Source organism: Antrostomus carolinensis, unplaced genomic scaffold (genome assembly GCF_000700745.2).
Source record: "Antrostomus carolinensis isolate BGI_N321 unplaced genomic scaffold, ASM70074v2 scaffold9604, whole genome shotgun sequence".
In the NCBI taxonomy this organism is placed as follows: Eukaryota; Metazoa; Chordata; class Aves; order Caprimulgiformes; family Caprimulgidae; genus Antrostomus; species Antrostomus carolinensis.
The window spans coordinates 15,353-28,909 of NW_010311386.1; the positions used below are offsets into that span (position 1 = coordinate 15,353).

The following is a 13,557-nucleotide window of genomic DNA, read 5'->3' on the forward strand; positions in this document are numbered from 1 at the left end:
GCGCAGAAGCAAGTAAATGCTAACATTTTTTAGGAATAGTAGTCAACAGAGGCACGTGCCAGGTGCTCAAGGTAGGTACAAATGAGTATTACAACCTTGCAGGACAGATTTCCCTTGGTTTCCTGTTCTGAACTAGAGTTATAAATAAAAATTACAAACTTAAGTGAAGAAAATCCTCAAAACACATTGAATTGAATCTGTTAATATTAACTTTATTACTTTATGGGTTTTTTAATACTTCAAAATAGAAAGTTATTTAAAAGGGGAAAAAAAAAAAAGAGCTTTTCAATACAACTTTTCCTTCTACATTTCTGAAGCTTCTTTTGAGAATAAATAAAAAAAAACTCCCACCATAACTATTTGAATTAACAGATAAACCAAATCCCAACCCTTTGCCACCAGTTCTGAAGTATTAATATTCACTAATGATAATGTTCATCTGGAAATTCCCAATATACTCTTTTACATTTGTTAAGGTGACAAAGCACTTCCTAAATTATTTGCCCCTGTGAACAGAGGAATTCTGTAGCAAAGCCAAAAACTGAGCTCAGAGCTCCTAAATCCCAACCTAGAGCCCTAATCATAAAACCAGACTTTATCCCACTAGGATTCAGAGGATCAAGTGGTTCCCAGAACACAGTCTACTAATATGTCAAGTCTTTCTTTAAGGCTAAATGAAGCCAAAGTCTGATTAATTTCACAGTCAATAGCAGTGATCATTTGACAACATTAGTCTTGTGCTATTAGCTGCAGCATATGGGGAATAAAGGGCAATTTGTTGTGCATGCGTAAAAAGACATACACAGTCTGAAAGAAATGACCCTCTCAATATTTATTATTTTAATTTTAAACTGTCTATTGGAAGCATATGCACTGCTACTTTGAAACATTTAAACAAAACTGGGTTTAATTGCTCAGAAAAATTAACCAGCAAGCTCTGAAAGCAAAAACAGGACAGAAAAAAGAAATCCAGAATTAAAAGCTATTTTACCAGGTAAAGAAGGTAGCAAAATAGTTACATACACATTGACCAAGCTAGAAAGGTATCCTGGTGTGTCTAGAAGACAGCCATGGAGGCACACTAGGGACTACATCATCATGGTTGTTGAGCTTAGAAGCTCCTACTCCAGCAGAGCCCACTGAGAACCATCAGGTCAAAACAAGTATAAGAGTCCTTGCTCAGCTCCCTGGCAGGGACTGGCACTGGGAAAATCTCTCCGGCATCTAGGCTCACATGACTGTACAACAGCACCCACAAATATGCAAACAAATTAATATTAAACATTTAAGTGCTATGCAGCCAAACACATTCCCTGCTAGCATAATTCCCCTTCTATAATGATACTGTACCAGCCAAGATTTCAAACAGACTATGATCTAGCAGCTGCAGAAAACTGCTAGGCTAAAAAGTAAATCTTAATCAATTCACTGCTTGGACACCTTTTCACTTATCCTCGTAAGGCACAGAATGAATTTTGGAAGCACTGAATATTCTCAACTCAATGAGACTGAGCCTTATTGTATATGTGGCAGGATCAATACATGCTTGAATTTGTCCTACAAAGGGAGGGAGGGAGGAGAAGGAGAGAACATTGCAGCTCTGTATCACAAAGAACTGGATGTTCAAGGCATGGCCTGCTATCAGGTGTGATGGCTTTGCTGCATCAGGAACTGAAATGTCACCATGGCCTGTACAAAGAGGTACATTTTGTGAAGTTTCCTTAATAAGATATGGCACAATTGATATCTGCAAGGTTCTATGTGAGGACTAGACATTCCACAGCTCCTAAAATCACAAAAAGACCCCAAATGAAATACGTGTGCATCTGTACGCATCCATAAATATATACAAATACGCGCACATGCAGGTGTAACAACTAATTCTGAGACATGTTGTGTCCAGAAGTATTATGCTGGTCACCTTCCATGTCCTATGTAAGCTTAACAAAAAAACAGATGAAACAAGATGAAGGAATGGGAAAACAAATAAACATATATAAAAAGACTGAAGCAATGAACATACTTAAAGCACACGCCTTCCCTCTGCTGCCACAAAAACCATGTTGCTTTTAAAACTAAATATCACAATCAAATTATTAGCCCACACTCGAACATCACTTGTGTACTAAACCATCCCACTGAACAGTCATTTTAAAGGGTGGAAAAATGAAGCTCTCATGATATATATTTCACCATTTTTTTCTCATTTGTTTGAATGATTTTCCAAATATTGACTTACTCACTGTCATATTGTGTGTCACTAGTGCTTCAAACCATTCACCCATGCAAAGGTGAGGCTCCAACAAAGCACACTCATCATCTGTTTACAAACCGAGTTCACTGCACTTTGCAACAATTTGGAAACAAAGAAATTCACATGAAAGGATGATGACGATGGCATTGACACAACCAGAAATAATCCTAGGACATTTAATTTGAAGAAAATAAATATTTCTCAACCAAACAACCAAGGGTACAGGGTCAAGACAGCATGTATACGCGTCTTTTGGCAACAGCACACAACTCTTCACTCCTTAACTATTTTAATACGACATGTCTCCAAATTAATATCAGTGGGTTTTTGGGGTTGATTTTTTAAAACCAAAACCTGGATTTCTGAGAGCGGGATTGAAGAAACAGCCCTGCTCATAAGCTGGATCAGACCACGGGTTTGGATACACAGTCGAATTGAATGACGGCACAACAGCGGGGCTGCTGCATACAGGCAATGCCTGTACTCTAAAATATGAAGGCAGAAGGCATCGAGATCCTGCACAAGACACACAAGTAACCCTTTACTTGCGAAGGGCCAAGAACACATACACACACACTCACACAGAGTCAGCTCCTGAGGCACCACACTTTGCTGTGTGAAGCCAGTTGTGCATCCCAGCTGTGCTCTGGAGATCCATCATCACTATCACTTGGTGTAGGGTCACCTGAAGTTAATGTAAGTACGCTGGTTTATGCTGGCTGAGGGCCTGACCCAAAATTCACAGAATTACAGGATGGTTGAGGTGGCAAGGAACCTCTGGAAGGCATCTTGTATCAAATTAGGATACATCTTTTGATAAGCAATATACACAGACCCTTTTCTTTCCAGTACTGTGCCCCTAATAAGAGAACAGAAAGAACAGTTGATGCAGGGGTACGGCAGCCGTCCTGGACCACAGTTAACCAAGATGCAGAAAATGGGCTCCTTCCTATTTGGTGGCTGTATTTTATTTGTTTAATGCCACAGGTAAGCATGAAGCTTTACAGATTTAGCAAAATAAAGATGAAGTCAATAGCTTAGCATAACAGGCAAATTCTCCATGTGAAAAGAATAATTATGTCCCATACAGATGAACTAGGAGGAGGGGAAAGGGAAGAACAGACAGAAGCAAAAAGAAAAGCAGCTCAGACAACTGTCTTTTCCTAAAGAGGGATACAAGGAACTTGTACAGCCATGTTATACCAACTTCCATGCTACTTTTTTTTCTTACTTTTACCACTTTGTTATTATTATTTGTTAGTCCATTGTTAATTTTTCCACTGTAGCAGCAAAGCTCCTGATAAGAAAACAGCAATGTTTTCTTACAGCTATTGGAATTAGTGTAGATTTTGTATGTTAAAATGTCACCTTTCTCCAACTGGTTGGCATGCAGATTGAAGGATGTGGTCTGAATCAACTGCTAGTTTCTGCCTGTGATAGCCACATGGATCCTGGCAGAGCACTGACTCCAGCAAACTGACAAACCTTGATTAGCCAGTACTTACCTTTGCCTTTGGGCTCACTGATTCACATTTTTAGCAAATATTTTGGCCTACTTCTGAATCATTTAAATTACATACCAGGTAATAGCTCTCTTCACATTGCTCCATCTTAACATTCTGCTCCTACATTTCTAAAAGTACACTTTAATGATTCTCAAGTACTAATTCAAAAACAAATTTTCAATGCAGAAATTAAAAACAATCTGAAAACAGATTATGTATCATTATCCCACCTGGCAGAATGCAACAAACATCATAAACCCATATCACTCACAACACAGTAATGCAGCTAAAAATGGTCTTAGTGCTCTTAAAAGAAAACTTCAAGAGATGTCTTACTATAGTTGTGAGAAAAAGGTATGATTTACTGCAGCACAGCCCTGCCTAGAATGCTGGCTGAGGTTTCCATGGTTAACCTAAATTAAAATCAATTCCATATTTTTTGGCAGAAGGTCTATAAGCTAATTTTCATCTTTCTTCAGCTATAATTAAAAACATAGGGAAAAGGCTTCATATGCTTCAAGTATGAAGGTACATTACAGTAGACATTTTTGCTTTTAAATGGCTACAACGCTCACCTTAATCAAGTTAAAATTAAGCGGGAAAGCAGAATATCATTATTGCCTTCTTGTGATTATACAGGTAACAATAAATATACCCCGTGCCTACAGGGGAATAACACCCTGTGTGCTAGACTTGGTTGCTTTTTCTAAAAGGAAGTGAACCTTAATGCAGTTTGATCTGCAGTCACCGTACACTTCTGTTGCAAGAATTACTAATAAGTAACTCAGAAACAACAGAGAAGGGCAAGGGCACCTAAAAGGCTTTTCACAGCAATATTCAAAAGATACTCATAGTAAAGATGCGAAATGTGTAACACCAAAGGGAAACATAATGGCATAAAATGAACAGGAGTCTGACTTCTGTTCACATGCAAAATCTGCTTTGTCCATATAACAAGTGAGCTGATAGGTTCAATGTGAGAGAACCTCACAGTTCAGACCAGATCACCTCTGGAGGTGGAGACAAGAAACAAGATGCTTCCAAAATAGTCCTCTCAGCAGATTAAAACCACCCTGATTTTATAAAGGTTCTCTGATGACTTCCTAGGAAGCAGCCAGCAAATGCACAATCACAGATTAAGGTTATTCTTCTTATGAGCACTTAAAAGGCATGACATTACATTAAAGGTAGCTTTAATAAAAGCTCAGAGTTCACTTAATCACCATCATATCCACTTCTCTGTATCAAGTACATCATCCACTGTTTATAACCCTTCACAAGTTCTATTTCCTATGGTCTCTTATTCTAAATATATAGGTGTTTAAGATTAATTGAAAGAACAGTAAAATAAATGTAAATATAAACTTTTTCTACCTCTTAATACACTTAATTTTTAGAATTAGTCCTGCACAGCCTGCAACTTAGTGACACTTTGTTAACATACGGTTGCTACAACTGCTACAGATTGTGCTCAGTAATCTCTCTTTGTGGCACTACGGGTTTGGTAGCTCATATTTCACCTCTGGTGGATGAGGTACAGATCTTGATTTTGGAAATTGCTGTGGTTTAACCCCAGCTAGCAATTAAACACCACACAGCTGCTTGCTCACTCCCTCCAGCAGGACGGAGGGAAGAGAATTAGAAAGGTAAAAGTGGAAAAACTCATGGGTTGAGATAAGAACAGTTTAATAGTAATAATAATAGTAATAATGATAATAATAATAATAAATTGTGATGAAAAGGAAAATAACAGAGACAGAGAAATAAAACCCAAGAAAGACAAGTGATGCAAATTAAAACAATTGCTCACCACCAATCGACCAATGCCCAGCCAGTCCCCCAGACAACCTTCTCCCTAGTTTTAATGCTGAGCATGACATCAAACAGTATGGAATATCCCTCTGGTCAGTTGGGGTCAGCTGTTCTGGCTGTGTCCCCTCCCAACTTCTTGTGCACCCCCAGCCTCCTCGCTGGTGGGATGGGGTGAGAAGCAGAAAAGGCCTTGACTCTGTGTAAGCACTGCTCAGCAGTAACTAAAACATCCCTGTGTTATCAACACTGCTTTCAGCACAAATACAAAACATAGCCCCATAGCAGCTGCTGTGAAGAAAATTAACTTTATCCCAGCCAAACCAGCACAGAAATGATTTGAGGAGGTGGGGAAGAAAAGCAAAGCATGGTGGATTTTCCCAAGGCCTGTTCAAACCCAGTGGCCTCACCCCCTTTCCCATCCTTCTCACTCTTAAAGACTGACACTCTTAAGCTAAAAAAAGGCTTTGGGTTGAAATAGTAAGTGTGTGCCATGTCTAACTGAAAGATATTAGCCTGGTTTTGTGAACAGCACTGACTCCAAAGTCAGTTCTACAAGTACTCATCAATAGACCACTTGGGGAAGGAATGGGTAAAATAAGGTAGGGGGAACCATTTTTACATTTTGAACTCTTCACTGGCAAATAGAAACCCTCTCTTTAGAGGAGCTTGCTTTGAGTAATTTAAAAATACACAAACAGAAGCAACCCTATTAAAAGTCTTAAAACTGCATTTGTTCAGTCAATATGAGAAGAAAGAATACTATTACTTGGATAGTGTTTTTCTCCCTCTCACCTTTCAACCCCTATTCACATACAACCAAAGTCATATCTGAATAAATTCCTCTGGCCTTCATTACATACCATCCAGCATTATTTATTTTCATATAGAATCATTGGTGTATAGGATAGCCAAACACTCCATTAAGAGAGCTGTTTGTGAACTGAAGAGGAGAGGTAGCTTCCAGTCTGAAAATTCAAGAGGGGAAAAATCCCCAGGTTAGATGTGGAAGGACCCAGAAACAGAAGCCTGCTTATCTTCAGCACGTGAAAAGTGATGGCTGGAACAGGGCGAACAGAGTGGAAAGTAAGAAATAACAACGCCCAAAGATTTCAGCTTTGTGAGAAGACCATAGAACAAGCAGATAAAAGCATATAAGATTAAGCAAATTCATCTGAATTAGACTCCTGGGCATTAAGCAAGCCAGAAATAGCAACAGTGCACAGGGGAAAGCCGTTCACTTCATCAGAGAGATGGCTAGGAGTTAAATTTTCTCGTCTGCCACAGGCTTTCTGGTTAATGGCGGGGATGTCACTCAGTCTGTGCCTCGGTTCCTCATCCATAAAGCAGGATGTTGTGCAGAAAAGTCACAAATGGTTCAGGGGACAGTCAAGTGATAAGGGCAAGATATGAACCTACACAGACAGCCATTCCTAACAGATCCCTGATGAACAAAAGAAAGGAAGAGAAAGAGAGAGAGACTGGCTATAGTGACCTGACCTACCTGAATTTTAGAGGAATGCAAATGTTACAGACCATGACAGATGGATGCACAACCACAAGAAAGAGAGATAAACCTCTGACCACAAAAGCCTGGAGAGAAAGAAAAATTTCACCAATGAAGAATGGAGACAATGCAGATAATTTTAGTCAGCCTTGTCATTTGGATGTAAGAGCAAAATGAGTATCTGAATGTACCCTCAAAGGAATGCTCTCTAATTTTAGGGAGGTGTTATTTGGGCACCATCTACTGCTATGAATAGTGGGTACAGTCTATTCTTATCAAATATACAGGAGAAAAGCATGGGAAAGTTATAGACAGGAAGAAATATGTTTCCTGCTTGGGGGTGCAAGAAGGGAAGGGGTGGGAAATTCTTTCAAATATAGAGAAAATGGGGAGAAGTTTCTTGCCACACACAACTTCAGCCTAAGAAACTTGCACACTGGGATTATTCCATCCAGATGTGAGTTAACAGGCAGAATGGAGGGTAACTGGTACAAGTGGTTATTAAATAAGATACAGGTAGTCACAAGAGGAACCTCATGTACCAAAAGAAGCAAGCAAAGAAGACAAGCAGTTTGCAAACAGACTGTCTGGTTGCAGAGAGGATCAGAGGGGCAGAGGAGACAGATAGCTGATCAGAGATGAAATTTTTCCTGAGGGCACAAACAACCCTCCTGAATACATGTGAGTTTATTTGAGCAGGTTTCAGCATACAAAGGGGCCAGAAGGAAGCAGGGAATGGATGGCACTGAGGCAGCATGCGGTCACAGTGACAGTATTTCCTTGTAAAACGCTGAGAAACTGCTGGAAATCTTTACTATCCCTCTGGCCATTCCCACCTCACTATTTGTTCTAACCCATACTTGAAAAAGAGCTTTTTAATATATATGTATATATAAGTAAGTAAAATAAGTAACCAACAACGGCATATGTATAAGTCCTTGCTAACCTGAAATTCATTCTTTGTTATTTTCAGAGTGGCAAGTATGACAAAGCAACATATGTTAGCTGCAGGAGGCATGTCCCTGTCCCAAGCAGCCTGCTCCTGCCTTGGAAAGTCTAAAAACACAAAACAGACCATGGGTGGGAGAAAGCAAGTAACACTATCCCCATACTACAGGCTGAGAACAAGGAAGAGAGCCAGGAAGTTATTTTCCCAGGATTTTACAGGTGGTCAGTGGCAAAACTGGATATTGAAAGCCTCTCTCTTCAGCATCCACCTGGTGCCTCAGTCACGACAGCACTGTATCTCTTTTAAGGACATTCTCTTTCATCCTCAGAGCGTTCTGGTAAGAGGAGTCTTTGACTGAAATGTATATACAGAGTTTATACAGTTTCAAGTTTCACTGAACCATGTTGTGCTTTGTCTCCCCCGTCTCTACTTCCAGCACCCTTGCAGTCACTTTTTGGTCTGAGCTCAAATTAACAGTACTACCACCTCTGTCTACAAAGACAATCTTTCTATTTACTCACAGTTCTGTTGGTGAAATTACTGAAGTTTGTCACTAAGATTTGCTTGATCATCTCTGGTGTGGAGACCACCACAAACATCTGGCGACCAATGTAGTACCTACAAAGAAAAAAAGTAGAGAGTTATTTTAGCAGATAACGTCAACCAGAGAAACACTACCTCTGTTGGCTTGAAAACACTTGCCATGAATAAATATAACAGAAAATATATTCCCTTAGGTAAACCAGTATCAGCATCATCCCTCTCAACTATTAAATAAAGATGCATGGTCCTGGAATTTAAAGGAAACAGTTTAAAATCTTTTACTCATGAATCAATACTCAGCCAACATTTTAACATACAGGTTTCCACACTCTATGCTTTTCATGAATTCTATACAAAGTGATGTAGTATCACTAAACTAAACTACAGAGGGGCAAAACATTAGTAACCAACAACCCAAACAATCATGAAAGACCTACAAAATTGATTACCCTTCATGTAGCCACATGCCTCCTGCCATGTCTTTCCATGGCAAAGCCCTGTCTACTATGAGCCTTTCCAGAAGTCCCGCCAGCGTGGGCACAGTAAAGGCATGCTTCCACCACCCCTACTAGCACTGGAATCAAGTGCATCTCAGACCCCAGGCTCTGCATTACCACAAACATAACCATCTAACAGAGACCACCTGAACCTTCGATAATACCAATGAGGAAAAAAAGAAGAAACAAACAAGGTACATCAAGTGTAAAGAAATTAATAAAACTTCAGAAGAAGACTGGATGATAAGAGTCTCTCACTCTGCTCATACACCCTCTATCTTCCGCTTACAGTTTAATCTGATCTTTGGAACCAAGGTCTGTCCTTGGGGGACTTCACACCATTGTGGATGCTGCAGAGGTACTGCGACCCACCCCAGCTCCCTGCAGGAGAAGGGGTGCAGGGCTCCCTTCTCCAGCAGCATTCCCCACAAGGTCCGTGCTTGGTGCAGGGAGAGGAAGGAGTAGCACCAGCAAGCAGAGGTTGCCTGCAGTCCCTACCTTTGCTGATTGCTGGACTATGTAGGCAGCGCTGACATTTCTCTGCCAGGAGAGAGGAAGAAGAGGCTGGAGGCAGGCACAGCAGGGCAAGGCAGCTCAGAGCAGAACATAAGTGCAATACCACAGATACTGCAATACCATAGTAATATCAATGCCTAATCATTTTGGTATGATATAGCTTAGTATCAATATATTGCTTATCACCTGTCTACACTGCAGCAACAGAACAGACAAACAAACCCTGGGCTGAATTAAATTTAGTAACTGGAGGTTCCCATGGCAATGAAGCTGCAGCAGCACTGATTTCACCAGGGGCAAACAAGTCAGACAAATATCTTGATTCCAAAGCAGGGTTTCATAGTTCACCTTGACCCCTGTACCACCAAAACTCATAACAAACAAATGGCAGAGAAGAATGAGAAAATAATTTTCTTCAGGAAGGAAGAGATCTTTTCTTCTCTGGTGGCTTTCAAGAGGGAACTGTTATTTCCCAAATCCAACCCACAGGCTCCACTCGAACCTTAGATACAGGTTGTACGATCTATTAAAATAAACCTTTTTCACCTCTCCCGGTTTGCTAAGCCACAGCAAAGTAACTGTCTGTTAACGGTCAAACTTTTCTTCAGAATCCCAATAGGTGCATAAGAAAGAGCTGAGGCCTCATTTTAAAGAGTGCTTTGATCACAGCCTTTGGCATCGGATAATGCCCTACATGCCCTTCCACATGTACTTTGTACCATTTCTCCGGTATTAGAGAGGCAAAGCAAGCTCCCAAAGCAAAGACCTATGCAGCTCCAAATCTACCCAGGATGATCAGTGATGAATACTGACCTCTCACACTCACACCTTGCTTTTCTCTTCCCCTCTCCAAGTTTACCAAGTTCCTTGTCTCTGTTAATGGTTAGTGACTGATGGTCCTCCAACACACAGCTTTTCATAGGGACCAAAACCCTAACACCAGATTCCAAATCTGAATCAGAAGCTGATTATGTCTACCCACACAGCTTAACCCTGACCACCAAGAGGCACCACACGATACATCATGAAAAGCACATGTGTGCATATGTGTGTGACACACTTCAAGTTTATCTCGAACTTGGGAAGCCATAGAGCTCCAGCTCCAGTCCACTAGAATAAGAGGATAGTACTCACAGTCGGAGCCCCTATGTCTCTGTGCACTTTGTGCCTGAAAGCATTCAGGACTAAAATGTGGGACAGAAGCATCTCCTACTCAATCTGCTTTTATGAGAAAGTGACTCAGGCCAAGCTTATGCAAACAAATCTATTCATCATCCTCCAACTCAACTCAGACCAGTCACCCAAACTCACAGTTCTGCTTACACAGCTAAGCTTTCTTTTTTATTTACTCTTCTCTATCCACAGGCACCTGTTTTTCCTTTCCTAATCTAGTTATAAATAAGGACAGAGAAGGAGAAAGAAGAGAAGGGAAAAACATCTCCTAAAATTAATAAACTGAAAATACTGAAAAAATATCTTAAATCACTTCTTAAGCAAAGTTCTGCCTGCTTTTAAGGAATGACTGCTGTAAAGCACACACAGACTACAATATTTTATTGTATCCCAAACAGTAAAAGCTCTCTCCCTGGCTTTTTTCCATTCTCCCACTTTATGTGTATAATCTTTCTAACCTTTTCTAGGACACAAGGAGAAGAGGGTATGTATGCACATGCTTTGGAAGTCAAAATCCACAGGCTAGAAGCATGACTGCCATCACCTTCCCTCAAAGTTAAGGAAAAAGAACAAGAATAGCTAACTATGAAACAAGATCATCTGAGCTATTTCATTTAGCAAACACAGGTCCAGAACCTGCAAAGACACCACAAATATGCTTAACTAAGTCTTAACATATTGAAAATCCTTTGCAGGATCAAGGCCTTGGTCACAAACCAAGAGGGTATCTCCTAACTAGATTTTTTTGTTGTTGTTCCTAAATGACAAGTAAAAGATAAAATCCTCCTGAACAACAATAATCTATTCTTCCCAAGTAAATCACTCATTCACCTCTGCCATGTAACTTCATTTTCATTCTGTATCACTACATGTGGATATCACCAGCCTCACATAGACTTAGATTTATTATTGAACAAAAACCAATATTCTTGTCAGATTTTAATAAATAAGAGTTTGAGAAAAACAAAAGCCTCCTGGCAAGCACATTACAAATAGATTAATGAATAATTTAGGACAGCACTTTTTATTACTTTTCTCTAGGTTAATCTTTTCACAGGGCTTGTCCACATACAGAAGTCCTACCTTTAACTATAGTGACACAGTACTATTATACTGCTTGACCCAAGCCTTTGTAGTATTTTTATGTAGGGCATTCAAGATGTAATACAAATGCTTGCGACCATCCGGTTCACTCTTGCACAGAAACAAGAACACATGAATGTAATGCAGCATCCTCAGAGCGATGCAACTCTGTCCACGTGGGAATCTGTTGTAACACTGCCATACCAGTAAAAATACATTTAATGATGCACACAGGAGTTTAATTTTCAAGTGTAGATGAGTCCTCAGTTATTTAAGTTACGCTGTTAGGGCAATTTCTATTAAATTTCTGTTTAAACTGCAGTCCTCCAAAATAGATGGAAAAAAAAATAAATCTACCAGCAACTTTAGCTCCGTTGGAAGGTGAGACAGGAAAGATCTGGTACCAGTACCTGAACAGCATGAGGACAGCATTTGCTTCCTCCAGCTGATGAAAGGGTGGGTGACAAGCTGTCGCCCCACTGGGCTGCCAGTGCAGAAGCAGGCAGCCCTGTGCTGCACTGTCCCCAGGAGGGCCAGGCAAAAAGTTTTTCAGAAGCATTCAATGGAGGGCATGGATTTACTCCCACAAGTTACGGAAAAGACAGGCTGCCCTCCAGGATATTTACCAAAGGGCTTGCAGGTCAAAGGAGTGGTTATGTTATAGTATATTGAGCAAAATAAGTCAATCTGCATTCAGAGCATTTTAATAATTTAAGAGGCTACAAACACCCAACACACTCAACTGCATCAGTCTGGTTCATAAGTGCAGACAAGCACCACTCTACAGCAATTAATGAAAGGGACAGACTTCTGCCTCGTGTTCAGGTTTCATCCAGGACATTGCAGTCCTCTTGGCAAATATTTGGTCATCTAGTAAACATCTATTTTCTTTTATCTGCAAGAATAAGCAGCAATTCAGCAATGATTTCTGCTGTTTTGAGTGTGCCCCACCATTGTTTTCCACAGAGATATAGCCCAGGTGTCCCAGCCCACACCTAGTGCCTGCTATGGCCACAGAAGTTACTCTATGGAGGTAAGAGATGCCTGAGACATGAACAGCCCAGCCATGAGCTGAGGAAGGAGCAGTGAGATGAGAGGCAGATTGGACTGCCCCGTCCCTCCTGCAACACCCAAGCACATCAACTGCCTTTCCAACATTTGCCAGGAAACTCGCCCTCCAGGAACGGAGACTTCTGTTCTCAGGCAATATAGTGGATCAATCAGCTACTTTTAATTTGAAGGACCAGTTTAGCATTATCCTTTCCATTTCCCCAGGGTCGCTCTGGTCACAATGCGTGGTCATCTCTTGCCAACAGCATCTAGCAGGTCCTAAGCCATGGATGTGCCCTCTGAGCAAAGCTCACAGCAACATCACCTTGCTGCACAGGAAAAGACAGAGTGCACATGCAGTACATGATGGCAAAGGGACATATGTTTTCACATAACACCTGTGTGGGAAACACCTGCAACCCTTTCACCTTGTTTATAGTGCTGCTGTCAATTCACAGAAGACTTTGATCTCCCTATCTATTATCAGTCCTATGTTTTACAAACACATCACATTAATCATAAAACATATATTCTGTTAGGCAATAAACAAGTCTTTGTTTTCTATGCTGCAGTCTGGTAAAGTACACAAAGCTCATCCGGAAAGCTAAATGAAAATAGAAAATTTTATTATCTCTGTCCTCCTCAGGGAAGAGCAAAGAACAAAGAGGAAG

At 40.5% G+C, this 13,557-nt stretch overlaps 1 protein-coding gene across 1 annotated transcript in view; it reads right to left on the reverse strand.

Moving 5' to 3' along the window:
• Positions 1–8,545: 8,545 nt before the first annotated feature.
• LOC114818514 (thromboxane-A synthase-like) overlaps positions 8,546–13,557 on the reverse strand; it is a gene marked incomplete at both ends in the record, with an annotated part of 49,034 nt that continues 44,022 nt past the window's right edge. Inside the window, one exon of the mRNA XM_029084678.1 lies at positions 8,546–8,642. Within this exon, the coding sequence (XP_028940511.1) occupies positions 8,546–8,642 (97 nt within the window). The remainder of the gene's footprint in view (positions 8,643–13,557) is intronic.